General features: G+C 44.2%; 1 protein-coding gene and 1 long non-coding RNA gene across 9 annotated transcripts; one reads left to right on the plus strand and one right to left on the minus strand.

The window, feature by feature from the left end:
- Positions 1 to 434: 434 nt before the first annotated feature.
- On the minus strand, positions 435 to 11,895 carry LOC137839694 (uncharacterized). 4 transcript variants are annotated; one of them, XR_011085756.1, is made up of 4 exons: positions 11,564 to 11,691; positions 11,056 to 11,106; positions 10,080 to 10,182; positions 435 to 831 (listed from the first exon to the last, which is right to left on the minus strand). It is a non-coding gene; the product is annotated as an uncharacterized lncRNA (long non-coding RNA). The 4 variants fall into 4 exon arrangements; XR_011085758.1 differs by adding an exon at positions 11,786 to 11,895 and having other exon boundaries at positions 10,080 to 11,695; XR_011085757.1 differs by lacking the exon at positions 11,056 to 11,106 and having other exon boundaries at positions 11,564 to 11,693.
- fam49al (family with sequence similarity 49 member A, like) lies at positions 2,339 to 15,864 on the plus strand. 5 transcript variants are annotated; one of them, XM_068648868.1, is made up of 12 exons: positions 2,339 to 2,644; positions 7,195 to 7,284; positions 10,530 to 10,609; positions 11,605 to 11,726; positions 11,792 to 11,897; positions 12,601 to 12,737; positions 12,830 to 12,907; positions 13,047 to 13,163; positions 13,238 to 13,317; positions 13,398 to 13,524; positions 13,949 to 14,019; positions 14,281 to 15,864. In XM_068648868.1, the coding sequence occupies exons 3-12, from the start codon at positions 10,537 to 10,539 to the stop codon at positions 14,342 to 14,344; spliced, it is 975 nt and encodes a 324-aa protein (XP_068504969.1). In that variant the 5' UTR covers positions 2,339 to 2,644; positions 7,195 to 7,284; positions 10,530 to 10,536; the 3' UTR covers positions 14,345 to 15,864. The 5 variants fall into 5 exon arrangements, with proteins under 5 accessions (XP_068504969.1, XP_049606468.1, XP_068504970.1 ...); XM_049750511.2 differs by lacking the exon at positions 10,530 to 10,609 and adding an exon at positions 9,894 to 9,973 and having other exon boundaries at positions 2,340 to 2,644; XM_068648869.1 differs by lacking the exons at positions 2,339 to 2,644; positions 7,195 to 7,284 and adding an exon at positions 7,304 to 8,697.
- Positions 15,865 to 16,708: the final 844 nt, after the last annotated feature.

Below are 16,708 nucleotides of genomic sequence, written 5' to 3' on the forward strand. Positions count from 1 at the left end.
TAGTTATTGAGCCAAAAGTCACACTTCTGTACATTGCTGTGCAGGTGTCTCTTTAAGGGGCGTGGCCTAACAAGTCAACTCAGGAGCTGCAGTCACACGCTTAGTTGAGTCTTCACATCTCTATATTATCTATATCTCTACTCCTGGAACGCATCCTTGTCCTCGAATGAGAACTGCTGCCCCCGCTCACCTGCCTACCCACGTTGGCATGACCTGGCCCCCCCAACACATACACACACACACTATCTCTGCCTCCAATGCATTTTGCCCTTATAAGGCGAGAGCACAGGCTGAGCGTACAAGCTGAGTGAGCTCTGCGGGGGTGCGGGGAGACCATGGAGACGATGACGACCCGTCGAGATGGGAGGAGGATGGAGGGATGCAGAGCGGATGCAAGCCAATGGAGGGGAGGGGAGGGGAGGTGGGGGACAGATGCTGTTGTGCTCAGTTCTATCAATGACACCAAATAGGAGGACCAAAATAGGCACAAAGTGGAGGAGGAGGTGATGGCGGAAGGACACGAGGAGAGGAGGCTGCAGGTCAATGTGCTGCTGCTCATATGCGACAAAGCTACGTTTACGTCCGAGTCAGACACTAAAAATAAACGGTTGCTAAGCGGCAATTTTGTTGAATGGGGTCTGCCAGTGGGGGCCGTGATGACTTGCTAAATACTGAACTTCGGCATGAAATATGTCAAATGAAACATTTAGTGTGAATGTAAAAAGAAAAAAAGTGATTTTCTTACCTTTCTTCTTCATTTTGTCCTCTTTTTACAGACACCAGATATGCGTGTCACATGGTCCGTCCATTCATCAGTAAGGGAGAATTGACCTAAAAGAAAAATATAAGAATAATCTCATGCATTAATATTTCACTTTAATCTCATGCAATGCATTTTATCATCTTTTCATCAATGGCATCCATGTAAAATGATTCTAGTGTGTTTATGCAGAACTTTAGCGCAAACGGGGACATTGAATTAGCAAATTGCCGAGTATTATTATTGCATAATTATGCCTGTAACTATATGCGGTATCTCTGGAGGCAAACTTCCCCGCTAATCTCATGCAAATGTAAACTACTTACTTTGGGCTGCGTACATGGCAACACAACCGCTGACATGAAATAAATGAATAAAGTATCCGTAACGTCAAGCATGAGTACTTTTGCCACCTCAAGAGGTCACGTGACCTTCATGTGTACAGATTGGATTTCACGGCGTGTTGTGACCCGAACGGATGGATTTGTTCACCGCAGTTGGTCAAATGGGTTTTGGTTTAGGGCCTCGGGTCAGTGCTTTTTCACACACAACAAAAAAAAAACCCAACCTTTTAAGTGACCTCCCACCCACCTCTCTCTGTGTGTGTGCCATAAATTCGTTAAAGACAACATCTGGTCCAGTGCGTATGGAGCAAAAGTGCATCCAATCCAATTGAGTGGACACATGAAAAAGTCTCAAGGACCCACGAAAAATGTCTACAAATAAAAATAGGATTTTCAATCTGGAAATTCAATCGAAGTGCACCTATAGGCTTTTCCAAAAATCCTTTGCTGTGTCGCTGTAAATAGTGAAAGTCTTTGTGCTGCAGTGCTTCATAAATGTCATTTTACCGGGATTTATAGTTGGGCAACAAGAGAAAAGTCGTCAGCAGGAGGACCGGTGATGCGACTTTCCTCGGGCGATAGCTCGCAGTCACCCACACAGTGTGCAAAAATACATCCCTGAGTCATGGTGATTCACTTTCACACAAGAAGTCAGAAAGATTGCAAACAAAGCAAGGTTCGCATACCTTTTTGCGTCCTATGAGAAATTTTTCCAAGGACCCGTCATCATTTTAACGTCAATGAAACAGAATTAATTCATTCTAGGAGCTGTAACGTTCTAATAATAAATTCAATGATTATATTCATATTATGGCTGATTTTCGAAAAAAATAAAATCTGCGGCAAAATTGCATTTCAGTTCACTTTTAAAATCTTTTTAACAAGTGCAGTCATGATGCTTAAATTGCAAATTACAAATATATATTTTAAAAATAACACCTCGGATCAACAATGAACACTTAGGCCTACTATGCTACTTTCGAAAATATTGGTCATGATGGTGGTACTTGGAGGGCTAAGTATTTTTTTTTAGGTGGCACTTTGTGTCCAGTTTGAGTGCTGTAAAGAAGTTTAAAAAAAAAAAAAAAAAGGTTTGCCGGCAGGCAAGTCAAAGACCCAGGGAGGGGGGGGGGGGTGTTGTGAGGACATGCATGTATGGTGAGGGTCTTTTGTGAGGTGGGAGGAGAAGGAGGTGGGGGCATGGCGCTCTCATAGCCCAACAGCTGCTGTCTTTAGTGCAGAGAGGCAGAGGAGGGGAGGGCCGAGTGGCGTGAGGCAGTGCGTGCTCCTCCGCGTTCAATCCACAGCCCCCACTACGCAAGGAGAAAGAATCCTCCTCTGAGCGAGACGCAGGGAAAAAGCCAAAGGGAATTCTTCTCCCCCCCCCTTCCTATAACCCTCTCTCTTATCCTGCCATCCTCCCGCGACTTCATTTTTATTTGCCCTTTTGTCCCTCCACCTCTTTTGTTCCCTCGCATCCCTATCTCGGTGTCGCCTCGAAGGGAAGGAAAAAGGAAGGCGCATCCGTCCTGCACAGCCGGTAAGCCAGCAGTCTTTTTGTTTTTTTTTTACTGTGATGTGATGAAGGTTTGTGTCTACTGAGCAATTTGAGGGTTCAGGGGGAAGCTGGCCTGGAGGGGCTTGTCCTCTTTTCACTGCAGCCAAAAAGTGGCTGGAGGATGAACACTTTTCTTCCTCTGACTGAAATCCATCAGCGAGCGGCGGATGCTAATGTGCATTAATGGGTGTATCTTTCCACGGATGGATGGATGGTTGGATGGATGGATGGATGGATCGGAGCATTGGCGGTACATATGTGACCTAGAAGCGTCACGCGCGTCATATATCACATTGATGGAGAATTGATGGTCAGCCAGGCACAATGCAAAGCAAAAAGTGCCTTAGTCCGGTTTTTATTTTTTTGCTATAAGGTGTGTGATGCCTCCATGCACACAGGCTTAAAAACAAAAGCATGCTTAATGAGGAGTGCATGGAAAACAGGGCGGGAAGAAGGAAAGGGAGGGGGGGGGGGGGTTATATGAATGGAGCAAATGGAGGGATGAATGAGGTCCCTAAAAATGTTAAGTGCGGGAGATGAGCAACGGAAGATGCTGGATTAAAAAAAAAAACTGAAAAAGCAAGCGCTCAATTGTCACGTTCTGACGTCAACGTACGTTCTCAACCATCCGTATTGCCAAGTCCATTATCAGTTCCTGTTACTATAGTTACCATGACAACGGATCCAATGGGTGGGGGGGTTGGTTTAAAACCAACAAGCATTCCATCACTGCCTACACAAAGGACAGACGTCGTATACGCCATTCATAGAGTTACACCAATCTAAAAAGATATTAAATGTACACGCGTGCATTTTTTTTTCCTCTTTTTAAAGGTACAGTAATTTACTCCGCTGTTGCTAGGACACTCCCTTTGAACGTTGCAATGGAGCTGTACGATTGGCTGGTTCGCAGCGGTGATGCAAGATTCCCTCACCCTCCGAATCTTTTCAGAGCGCCCATAGAAACATCACGCCGCCTCTTCTCGCTCTCTCTTGCTCTCCATCTTCCTTTTTCCTTCTTTCCATCATCATATAACTGTCTTTTGTTTTGTAATTATCCAAGTTTACTAATTGCCATTGTCTTAATTGCGTGCAGACATTTGATACAGAAGTAGAAGCGAGTCATTTGACTAATGCAGCCTAGAAGTTCCTCTAGTGCCATAAATGATCAGAGTATGAATCTTAAACAGGCCACGAAGGACTGACTCCCTTCTACCCAAGCTGCCATCTTCAACTACAAGTACTCTCACTAAATCTGTTTTTTTTCTTCTCTTCGCCCTTTGGTCCATAAGAAGTGTAGTATCATATTAATGGGGCCAAGCATGTGTCAGCTTTATCGGTTCCGACGAGGCGGAAGACGCCGTTCGGGCTGCGTGGGGGGTGCTTTGGCTTCTTGCATCATCTATTGCAATGCCGTTCTAATGGGACAATGGTGTCGTCGCGGCAATCTCGCGCCGTTTACTGTCTTTATTGCACTAAAATGATGAAGCGACACATATTATGAGCAATTACGAGGAGCCATTTGACCATTTAGTCCATATTGGGCTTACTAGTATGCGATTCAAAGCACTGGTGGAATGATTGTGATCCCACCATATTCCTGCAGACTCGTGGGACAACATCAAGACAATTTCATGCTATTAGTGAGGCAATCTCGTTGACTCCTATGTGCTACCAGCGAAGCAATGTTAACGAGTAGGATTTCATAACAGAGGCCCAAAGTAGCAGTTTGCCCACGAGTAGATGTCCTACTAGTTCAGAATACATGCATACTAGTTACTTCAGTGCACTAGTAGAGTGACGCACTAGTAAATATTATCCACTGAATGCCATTTGAGACGTTTACTAGGCGGTTTAATTGCTATTTGCAGTGGCGAGAAGTAAAGAGCAGCAGAGTCGACGGAAATTGTGAGTTTGATTCAACGATCAATTAATTTTGGGACAAAATTCTCCCCCCAAAATTCCCCAAGAGCTCAGTGCATGCATATTTATTTCCTCCATGCTTCACCCAACACAACATTGCTGAGTTTGCAGCCGCGAGCGAGGCAGAGAAGAAATCTTCCCAGATAACGCTGAAGCCATTTCGTTCACGGCTGAACACTTTTACGTCAAAACATTTTGACGTGCGCCGAGAGAGACTTTTCGCCGGTAGAAACTCCGAGCTGAGTCACCACCCAAATTTTGCAGCTGTTATTGGCAGATCTGCGGCAAGAATGTGAAAAAAATACGCTTGTCGGCGCAGAATTCCTGAAACTCGTTCATTCCGTGTCCGATCCGATCTCTCCTAATCTAGTCGACAGAGCGACTCATCCGTAAAGCACATGTTCAAAACATCTGTCGCTCCGCTCGTGCTTACCATGCTTCTTTTGTGCTCTTCGCTGTTCACGGGCCTGGATCACTAGGCGCATTATTGTAAGCTGGCTTGAAATAATATTGGAAATTGACATATGAGCCTTCTTGACTGGGCGATGGTGTAATTTAATCGGGTAGTGTCGGGAATCGGGGATAAATCCCCGAGAGGGAAGATGATCACATTATTGGGGGGGGCCATCGTGGTCTGACAGAAGATGCAAAGGAGGTGCTTTGAATCCACCGAGAACATGGAGGGGAACTGCAAATAGTGTAACGTAAAAATTATATTTGAACATTTTGGAAAACAATTCAAACATTATTTCAACAAGCATTGCTCTTTCCTATTGAGTAAATTAAAATTAGACTAATAAGGCGGCCATTTTTTTTTCTATTTGCGGATCAGATCAATTTTGGCCAAATTCCCATCCTATGGGATCAATAAGCCCAATTTAGAAGATGGTGAAGCCAAGTGGCCAAATAAAAGCAGGAAGCCAAATCGCTAAAATTAGCAACTTTGTGAGATGGTCCAGCTCTTATAATAGAACCGGATCAAGTGTTCAAGGTAAAACCATTCCACTGGACCAAGAATCACACTTTTACACACATTTGGACATCATTAGAGTGTTTTTTTTTTTTTATGCACCATCTGCTCCGTTCCTTCAAGTGATTGTTCTGCACCGTGTTTCCCCGTGTACAGTGTGCCAGATCGCAGTTAAACCGGCTGACGTTGGGTTCGCTGCATTCCCCACTGCCACTTTCCGCGCACGCAAACAAACATGCACGCTGACTAATTAGCCCAGCGTGAGCCACAGAGGGTTGACTTAGGGGAGCCATTTGGCATCTGACAATGAGGAACCAAAATGAAGAAGAATCATAAAAATAGCAAGAACATCAACACCCCCGAATATTTTTCACCTCAAGTCTGTACCACGTCGGCCCCTCCCATCGGAGTGGCCGAGCGTGACCTGCTCAGGGGACACGCCGGCTGATGTACGATTTGGACGGCAGCAGCCGTATATAGATTCTAGGTCAGGCACGGGTCAGGGGTCCGCCCATTTAGTCCTTCTCCTCGGCGGGACTTTCGCACTACATTTGTCATTCTTGACGGTCCTTAGGTTGTTCCGTTTAAGACTACAAAGAAAGGCTCCAACTAATCTGGCCACTGTGACAATCCATCCATCCACTTTCTATACAGCTTTTCCTGGAGCTGGATAATATCAGAGCATATATATTTTTTTTTAAAATGGAGGACCATGACATTCACTGGGAAATGAAAACACATATAGGCCAAGTCGAAAAAATTTCTAAATGACTCCAAATTGGCTTACACTGTAGTTATTGTCCCAGAATGGGAAGCAAAACGATGGCATTAAAATAATAATAGCCACATTCTAATTAAACACGTTTCCGGGCCAATAAATGAAATTGCAGGACAGACAAACATTTAAAAAGCTCGACATGACAAAGGGGCCTGCAAGAAACACAACTTGCTACCCCCCCTCCATCTTTTTGTGTCCATGTGAAAAATGACGTCTCAATGAAGCACAATGGAAAATAATCCGTCTTCCAACTCTTTTCTTGAACTAAGACAATAAGCTCCCGCTTACCCCGACTAGCTTTTTAGTTGACTCTCACCTCCTTCCAAACTGATAAGACAAGTCAACGCCATTCAGGTTAGGAGAAACTTTAATCAGAGACCTTGAAGTGCATTAATGAGCACAATTGAAAATAGTCATCAATCAAAATGTGGAGCTAGACCCCCAAAGCGGTTCCAGTCAAATTAGATGAGACGTCTGCTCTCCATTTGACTCGACACGAGTCCATTAATATTTGTGACAACGTGCGTTGCTATCATTTCATTAGCCGCATTCACGGCTATCGAGGCCAAGTGATGACGGAGAGGTGTGTGAACTTCATCTCACTCAAAAGTACAACACAAAGGTGCTCATCTCACATCATTGCCTAATGTGCAAGACTTGACCTTTGGGCTTTTAGCCTCCAGCTGACACGACAAATCAATACGCATTAGGAGGTTTACTCCAAGGACGGAGTCAAAACAAATCAGCGGGGCTCCAGATCTGCTATACGTTCATCGCTAAAGTAGGATTGACCCAAGCATCAGCTTGCAATGTGTCTATTGTCTATCAAGCAATTTATTAAACTTCACCTATCCTGCTCAGGTACTGGCTGCTGATGCTCGGACCATCGCGTGGAGCTGACAAGCCCCGGTTGATGCAGTGAAGCGTTCTGCGAGTCGACGCAAACATAAGGTAATCATCAAACAAGGACATACAGAATGGACATTTTGGGTAAGATGAGAGTGGAGAGGAAGTCGCGTATGCAGATTCCAATCCTTTGAAGGCAACGAGAGACCCATATGGAGATTAGATTGGTTGGCTATGTTGGCGAGGGGAGCTGGTTTGTAATGCAGCCCCCAAGGCAGTGACAGGAGGGATCTTTCAGGGAGAGCTGAAAGGAGGCCGGGAGCGTGGCTGTTGCCGCATGGCTTCCTGTCTGGGCGCCGGCTTTTTGCTTTTCAGACGCCGAGCGAGCGGGGACCCATTTGGTGTCTGAAGGGCTGCTTTCTCTCAGCAGACTACCGATGAGGGCCCACCGATAACACTTCCACACCATACGTCCCATGACCTTTAACTGTTATTACCGGGTGACCGTTTTCATTCTGCCGTTCGGATTGCTTCAACACCAGTGAGATTAAAAGAGCGGCGACAACACAAAGACTAGAGGAGTGTTGAAATGCAGAAGTTGAGCTAAAGGGTATTTTTCTGAGACGGAACTTAAAAGGGAAAGAGACGCTTGTGTGTTTGCTTAAAAAAAAAAAAAAAATACACAAGCTGGGTTGATTGTTTTGCATTGCGCTACATGTAAAGTTGAAGTTAAAAACATGAGCTGCATTCACCAATGCAATTTTAGCCATTTATTATACTTTCAACCGCAAAGGAACCCTCGCTAGGAGCTACAGTCTGCCTGAACTCACTCCCAGATGCTCACACGCACACTAACTGGCCTAGTTCCTGACATCATTCACTCGGCCATGCCTCTCAAAGGCGTATAGACTACAATGCCTTCACATATAGTTGGAAAAGAGAGCCACAATTGCTAAAGCACTTTTCAACCGCCTATTGAACAGTATAATTCTGAAGCTGCTGTTGGCCACAGCTCACACTCACTCACTGATGCCAACACACAAACACTACTTAACGTCTTTTTTGTAAAAAAAAAAAAAAAGTGCAAGTTAAAATCATGTGGGAGAGATAAATACTATGGGGAAAAAAGTTATTAGGTGGTCTCCATATTTTGTATTTTCACCTATTGTGGATGGGTTTGGAAAGAATCCCATGTGAAATAGGGGGTTCACTGTATTAGTGATCTTTGTATCCCAAGAGCTTCTGCTTTCACAATTCAAAGTGGAGGGGGAAAGGCCACCAGAGAAATCCAGCGGATTTATATAACTGTCTGAAAATGAGAAGTGTGAAGTGGAAGGAGATGCGCCGAGACGCAAAGCGAAACAAGGCGAGAGTGGAAGTTATTAGTGTTGAGTAAGAGCACAGCGAAAAGCTATTGCCGCAAAAAGACCCCGATTTCGTGGAATAACACGCACGAGCGCGACTTAAAAGGATCCCAAAGAGCTAAAAGACGTATTTTAAAAGGAAAAAAAAAACAAGGTAAGCAGCTTTTGTCCATTTGCGATGGTGTTCCAGAGGTAAATATTAAAGATGGCCGTTATCAGAGGAGTGTGAGCTATGCGTGAGCGTGCCGCGGACCTTTTTTTTTTTTTTTTCCCTCGCCAGCATCTTTAGCTGTGAGGCGAAGGGACCATATCACCAGGCCAACAGTTACCTGGCAACCATAAGCCGAACACTGCTCTCAGCCCGGACCCGCATACTGCTACTCTGTGAACATTCATCAGCCACTACATTAGGGACACTTGCATAAGAATGCGGCTCGTTACAGCTCAGTTTCGATTATTTTCGAGGTGTTTGTATATTTTTGTGGGTGCGGTTTGCGGTGGTGCACTGCGTTGTACTGAGAGTGGTTTTGGGGAAAAAAAACATGTTGAGCCTTTTAAGTGAGCAACAGTTCAATTGTATTTAACTTTGAAGCATCTGTAAATATGTCTGAAACGTGGCAAGAGGTTTGGGGGAACAATACTTGCCAAAAGAACAGCAAGATTCATCTCTGTTTTTGTTTCTGTTTTTTTTTGAAAGAACACCAGACAGTTTCATTTCCTCAGCGGGCTCATATTAAAGCTTGCGTCAGAGTGCCCTGCTGATATTTCATTCAAATATTGCCTTGGCAAAAGTGGGACTATTTCGTTTTCGGTTTTACAAAGTAAGTTGTTATTTAGGGACAGCACTTTTTTTTTTTTTTTTTCAAGTTGTCTTAACATAACGTTGATTTGAGTGCTATCTTTCTTGTATGTGATCTCGTTCCATTGTGAAGGTCTAACTAATGTTGCGGCCCAGTTTAAAGGTCCATTACGACCTAAGCGGGCCTTCATAGTATCGGTACAAAGCATTAGCACGTGGCCGCAGGGTATTAAGTGTGCGGCGCTTGTTAAGAAATATCTACAGACTGATGTACAGTGAGGAGCATTAGCGGGGGAGACACGAGTGTGCATAGCAGGCTGTTATTAGGTTACGTTCGTCCTGTAAACGGATTAAAAGCTGCTGCCAGCTCCCAGTGAGCCAGCTAAATGATTCACTGCTGGATTCAGACACCCCCCCACCCCCCCTCTAATCGAATAGGAGGCACAAACAAGGCATCGTGTACGGTCTTTCCAAAGACACGAGAAATCACAACAGGGATGTGAGTTTTGTGTTTTCTAGCAGGTTTTTGTTTGCTGTTTCCTCCCGTCCAGGTCGCCAGCCATGGGGAACCTCATTAAGGTCCTTGGCAAGGATTTAGAGAACTGTCCTCATTTTTTCCTGGACTTTGAAAGTAAGTAAGAGGTGTGCGTGCTTGGGATGCTAGTGCACGTGGGTGTGTTTGTGTTTGTGTGGAGCAGAGGTGCATCGTGGGAGGCGGCAGGGTGGAGGCACTTTACCGGTTTTGCTGATGGTGTGATGGAGTTTTGTCGTGGGTGTTGTTCCTTGTTATCAGACTCGCTCTAGTCCCGCTCTTGCAACATTAGGTAGTTGGATGAAACCCTGGCGAGGGGAAAACATTTTAGTACGTGACAACCACTTGGGGAATACTAATATAAATAATAATTCAAAATTGATAATTGTTTCAATGTATTTTTTCTCAATTAATACTATTAAAATGATGAAGTCATTTTTTTACATCATGAGTGGGATTAAAGGAGTTCTGTGTTCATGTTGCCATGCGCCCACCATGCCATCCCAACAGCTCACTCATTCCCACTCCCACACACACACATTATATACAGAGTAAGTACACACACACAGATGTGCAGAAGCACGGGTGTCACAAGCGCGCACACCAGCCCGTCCCCTCATCACCCACAGATGTGTCTCCCCTCTTTGTGTTCCAGGGGGCTCATGGGAAACCTCCTGAAAGTGCTGGCTTGCGCCGAACTTGAGCATGGCCCAATAGTTTTCCTTGACTTTGAACGTGAGACCATCCGCTTCTTATGTTTTTTTGATTTGGATCGCTTTTTTATTCTTATTTCCAGCCCTCATGCTTCCTAACCAGCTGATCATCACTGCCTTCAATTTCCTCTTTTCTTTTCTGCCCGGGATTGGCATTTGCAAGTATTTTTTATTTTTTTCCCGATTGTTCTAAACGTCACAAAAAGTTGACAGACGCACAATAGCGGAATGGCAACAATGACGTTACGCAAGAGCAGCAAATGCCGGTCCTGTGTGGGTTTGTCTTGCTCCGAGATGCCGATGGCTTCATGAAAACAAAACAACCCAAAAAAAAAAAAGAATCCATCGGCATCTGACCGCCTCCTCATCTCCTTGCGCGTGTGTGTCATCTGTGTATTTGTGTTGTGCTAACTGATGTGTGCGAGCGGGATGTCAGAAAGTAAGAAAGATGTTGGAAAATGAAACCACCTCTGTCCTCCCTTTTCCCTCTTTTCCTTCACGGGTCTTTTGAAATCGACACTGGAAAAAAAAAAAAGTTATCATTAAGAACTGATTTGATCGCTGAAAAATATTCAATAAAAAAAATTAACTCCTCAGTAAGCTAAGTAATATTGCTAGTTTTTTTTTTATATACTGTCTGTCTACATGTGCTGCTGCATTCTTTATGGTCCAATATTTACTGTTTAGCGGTATAACAATATCGATCTTTTGCATTCATCTTACATTTGGTCGATTGGTGGCTCAAGCGTGCAGCAGCATCATGTTAGCGAGTGACAAGTAAAATAGCAACGCGTATATTAGCAAATAATAGGATGCCTCAGCAGGAAGGGGGAAATCAAATCATGTCGTTTGATAGGATGTCACCATGTGGCGGCAAATATCGACATTTTTAGGGGGTGTCGCCCTTTCAGCACTTTCTCCGCACACTAATGGTATTTATTACAACAGCAATCTTGTCCCTCCTCATTTCCCTTACTTCACACATTGACTCTCTCCCCATCCTTCATCTCGTCTCAGATGCCCAGCCTACAGAGGCCGAGACAGCCGTGTGGAACCAGGTCAGCGCCGTTCTGGAGGAAGCCCACGGGATCCTGGCTGAGCTGCAATCCTACAACGGCGCCGGGCAGGAGATACGAGAAGTAGGTGTTGGTGGACAGTAAAAAAAAAAATGGATGAATAACATGTGACTAACATCTACCTGCAGGCCATTCAGAACCCGGGCGACCTGGCTCTACAAGAGAAGGCCTGGAACGCCGTGTGTCCTCTGGTGGCCAAGCTGAAGCGCTTCTACGAGTTTTCCCTGCGCCTGGGTGAGCAACCAGAATATTTGTTATCATACGGGCACACACACTCCCTCATGTTCACTCACTCGCTCACTCAGATAGAGGCAGCGGTTGCTACAGTAACCGTGAGAGAGCAGAGGGATGGATGGAGTGAGACCGCCCGCCCGCCTACCCGCCCGCCTCCTCAGTTCTGCCTACTTACACAGTGAACATTGTGTTCCCACAAACACTCACCGATAATTCATGCTAATGTAACGGCGCTAATGTTTCCATAGGTGATTCCTTTTGACGCCATCTGTTTATTGACACGGCTGACGTTTCAGTCAACCGTGTCTCTTGCTCAATCTGCCACTTTGCCTTCAGCAATCGTGGCTGAGGAGCAGGACGGTGAGAAAAAGGAAACACTTCACTTCGTATTTATAGAAGGCCCCTTTTACATTTTTAATGGAGAGGACCGGATGCGACACTGTGATGCTTTCTCTCGCTCTCTGGGAGCTCAACTAGAAAGGCTCTCGGGACCTTTGAGGCAGCGAGTCTATTACAAAGCTTTTTTTTTTTTTTTACGGTGTTGGATTTCAGGACCACGGACAGTCACCAATACATAACTGTTTACCTAATTTAGTTACGTAAAAGGGATGGAACATTGCATACACCGTAACATCATGTCGTGTTGTCCCTAACTTTACGGAAGAGCAAATTAAAGCTGACTGCACGTTTTGGGTGTGCGTAGAGAACGCCTTGCGCAGCCTGCTGGAGGCGCTGACGAGCCCGCCTTACGCCCCCATGCAACACTTGGAACGAGAGCAGGCCCTGGCCAAGCAGTTTGCGGAGATTCTGCATTTTACGCTCAGTTTTGATGAGCTCAAGGTATTCTGTTTTCTAGTTGAGCACAAAGCAATTTGCCCAAAACATCTACTATTGTATATTTAGTGTGATGAATATTTGTTGTCTGCGTCCAGATGACAAATCCAGCCATTCAGAATGACTTCAGCTACTACAGGAGGACCATTAGCAGGAACAGGCTGAACAACCAGCAGGTAAGTGCCTGCTGTTTTTAATCTGATGAATATATACGTATATTTTTTTTTTTAATCGAGTGTTGCTGTTAATTATAATAGAAATTTGCTCAATAAGATATTTTTTTTATGATAAATGTCGATGGCAAATGTGTCACAGTTGGAAGCGGAAAACGAGGTGAACAACGAGATGGCCAACCGCATGTCGTTGTTCTATGCCGAGGCCACGCCCATGTTGAAGACCCTGAGCAACGCCACCACAAAGTTTGTCTCAGAGGTACCTAACGTTTTCTCACCAAAGCAAGCGTCCGCAACTCCACTGATCCAAATGTTGAATTTGTGATTCTTCAGAACAAGACCTTACCCATTGAGGACACCACGGACTGTCTGAGCACCATGGCGTGTGTATGCCGTGTCATGCTTGAGACCCCGTGAGTCTATTAGAACTTTCTTCAGGTCCTTCTCGTTGACTCTCTGTCCAATCTGGTAACTACAGTGGTGTGTCTTTTAGGGAATACCGCTGCCGGTTCACCAACACAGACACCATGTTGTTCTGCATGAGGGTGATGGTGGGCGTCATCATCCTCTATGACCACGTGCACCCCGTCGGGGCGTTTGCAAAGACCTCCAAAATTGACGTAGGTAGTTTTTTTGCTTGAAATTCTCTCACTGGTTGATATTGTAGAGTAAGTCCATATTGGAACAATATATTTCCTTTGCACCACAACGCCACAAGGTGGCGGCAGAGGAATATTTGTATTGGTTTGGTACAAAAACCAACGCATTTTTGTTATTTAATAAATTCTCAAAAATGTGATAGGCAATCCCAGAGTTGCGGATGATACTATTTGAATTTTAGCGCTCTAACAAAGAGTCATCGGTTATTTCTTCCTCTGGGGACAACAATTGAACACTTTGCTTTTTCATCCTTGACTGCTTCTCAAAGCGCTAGCGGCCTTGGATATTTGCTGTGTCATTGTTTGGGCTGCCGCTGGCAATGAGGCGGCTCGCAAGAATTATTGCTGACCTTTCGTCTCTGGTGTTGTCTTTGTTCCCGCGTAGATGAAGGGCTGCATCAAGGTCCTGAAAGAGCAGCCGTCCAATAGTGTGGAGGGACTTCTCAACGCGCTGAGGTGTGTGTCTGTCCATCAGTGTGTACATCTGAGAAAAAAAAAAAAGAATTTGAAGAGTATGGAATGAAATTGCCTAAAACATACTAACCATGGAATGGGCAACTTAGATTTTGTGGAAGGTCACAATTTCTCAAAGGTGTTTTCTAGCAACTAAGACTGCCATCTAGTGGCGATTGGCGGCACTACAACTTAAAACTCCACCTGAGCCGTGCACTTTCACAGTCGATATGGTCATCACATGCACGTCTGTGTGCCCCTCAGGTACACGACACGACATCTAAACGACGACAGCACCTCCAAACAGATCCGGGCGCTGCTGCAATGAACGAGGGATGCGGGGATGGGCGCGCACTTCAAACGGAAAACAAAAGAAAGCGCGAAACATCAACGAAGGGCCCGTTTGTTTACGACTAATAGCTCCGAGAATAATAACACGAAGAGGAAAAAGAATTCTATTTATTGTCAGCTGTCCACCATTCTGTCTCTTGTTTTGTAAAGAAAATAGAGATGATTAAAAAAGCCAGAAAATATAAGATATATATATTAAAAAAAAAATAAAGACAAGCAGCAGATTAAAAATAAGTAGAATTACAGACAAGAGAGGACGCTTTTATTGCCAATTTAGGTGCGAATCAACGCAAAGCTGACACTTAATTCCTGCTGTAGTCTAGACGAGTAAGTTTTGCACAGCATCTTTTTGGATTCTCCCGCTGGGCTGATGTCACAGTGAAGCAATGTGATGGACCATTTCCGGAGAATTGCTTTGCAATACTTTTGAGTGTTGAGCATCAGCCCAGTGGAAAGAAGTCACGGTTCATTCTTTTCAGTCCATTCATTGATTGACGTTGCAGGCTTTTACTTGAGTCTCTCGCTCTCTGCACGGGTGCTGACGTGCTTTTGGCTATCACTGTGCTTACTCGTCATCCAGCTGAGGACTTTGCACTGTTAAGTTTGTTTTCAAAGTGCTTTTTTTTTCTTTTTCTGAAGCCTTAGCATTGCTTTCTGCTACCCGGAAAAGTTACCAGAAGGACATTTCATCACCCTCCTGTTATTGGTTCTCAGGAACAACAATCATTTGAATTATGGCACACCACCATTTAAGATTCAAATTCCAAATTAAACGTATTTACATGTAACACTTAAAAGCTATTTGAAACTTCTTTCAACACCTTAAAAATATAGGAGAGGCTATGACATTATTCACACTCACCACTTTCGAAGGGAAGACATGCTTCATCAAATGTGACAACGCCGGCTGCAAGAAAAAAAAGTGCATTCAATCAGCTTGATTTTTTCCTCACATTATTTCCGCTTAGTCAGTCAATAAGAGTCGTATTCAAAATAAAATGGATGAAAAAAAGAGACTTCAAGAATTTAAAGCATTGCTGTACGTCAGATGTCTATAGGCTTTTAGTCGACATTGATTTGATCTTTTAAATTATATTTTCTATACAGGGGTATGTGCACAAGCATAGTCTGTATAAAGTAGATGGCATGTTGTACCAGGTCGGAGCCAACGTGTGTAAATAAGGTGTTTTTATTCATTTTTAATTGTTCAGTGATGCTGAAAAAGGGTGAAATGTGTCGTCTCAAATCACGTTGACCATGCGTCTGCCTAAATGGACCATCAGACTTGCCGTAGTGGTAGGGGAATTTTTTTTTTTCTTATTTTCAGGGATTCAACTTTTATCATGGCAAATTAACTGGAAGGTGAAGGGAGGGTGTGAAAGCAGTGTGTGTGCATGTGTGTGGGTGTGTGTTGGGGTGGGATGGGTGATAGGCTATCCATTTGCTTGTTATTTTGTACATTTTGTGCAACAATAAACTTGTCATTTATTACATTCACCTGCTGATGTGTGTCATTGCAACATAATTTGTATTTGGTCAAAATACTGCTCTATTTTTTTACATTTAATATAGATATTGTGCATTCCTATGACTCGCCACTAGATGAGAGCAAAGGACTGCTTTGGAAATTCCAGGTCCTTATGGATCGTCCACACAGAGGAGTCAGTGAGAGTTTAACGTAAGTCATGACGAATGCTGCTGAGGACTTATATATTAGATGAAGGGAATCCACTGCGGTTGATTTTAACATACCGGTGGGAAGGGGAAGCACACAAATACACACATGGTGACTTGTGAGCTATGCTACTCCACAAAAAAAAGAAAAAACACGGTCTCGGTTCTGTAGGAAAATATGCATCAATACATGCGAGTAACTGCAATGCAAAACACGGTTAGTGGCGCAAAGCTGAATCAAGTCATGTTTGTGTGTGTACAAAAATAAGTGTTCATTTGGCAGCGAGCCCTAACTGCCAGGCCATAATAACAGAACCGGTCTATCTGCTTCCTAAATGGCACACATTCAACTTCAGGGCTTGAATTAAGGGCCTCTATTAGGTTCCATTAAATAAGGCCTGCATAATGTACAGTTGGTTTAATGAGCCTCCGTCGAGCAGCCATTTGAATACATATTCAGAAGTTAGATGAGCATGTTTACCGTTACTATCATTGGTGCCCACCCCCCGGGGGGTCTACTGCTGCTGCTATCGCCGTTCTCGAGAGACATACTATGTCATTGTAAATGACTGTTTTTACGTCAAGTGTTCAAACAGGCACTACAATGGCATTTTCGGATATTCAAACACGTCCAACTGAAAGATTTTGCCCCGAAGCTGTGCTCCCG

This window comes from Syngnathus scovelli, chromosome 19 (assembly GCF_024217435.2).
Source record: "Syngnathus scovelli strain Florida chromosome 19, RoL_Ssco_1.2, whole genome shotgun sequence".
NCBI classification, from domain to species: Eukaryota; Metazoa; Chordata; class Actinopteri; order Syngnathiformes; family Syngnathidae; genus Syngnathus; species Syngnathus scovelli.

What these genes read in the sequence shown, in the direction of transcription:
- fam49al (XM_068648868.1), top strand. Translation starts at nt 10,537, where the DNA reads ATGGGAAACCTCCTGAAAGTGCTGGCTTGCGCCGAACTTGAGCATGGC. An exon ending in CAAAGACCTCCAAAATTGAC is followed by an intron (nt 13,525 to 13,948) that starts GTAGGTAGTTTT and finishes GTTCCCGCGTAG; the next exon opens with ATGAAGGGCTGCATCAAGGT. An exon ending in GGACTTCTCAACGCGCTGAG is followed by an intron (nt 14,020 to 14,280) that starts GTGTGTGTCTGT and finishes TGTGCCCCTCAG; the next exon opens with GTACACGACACGACATCTAA.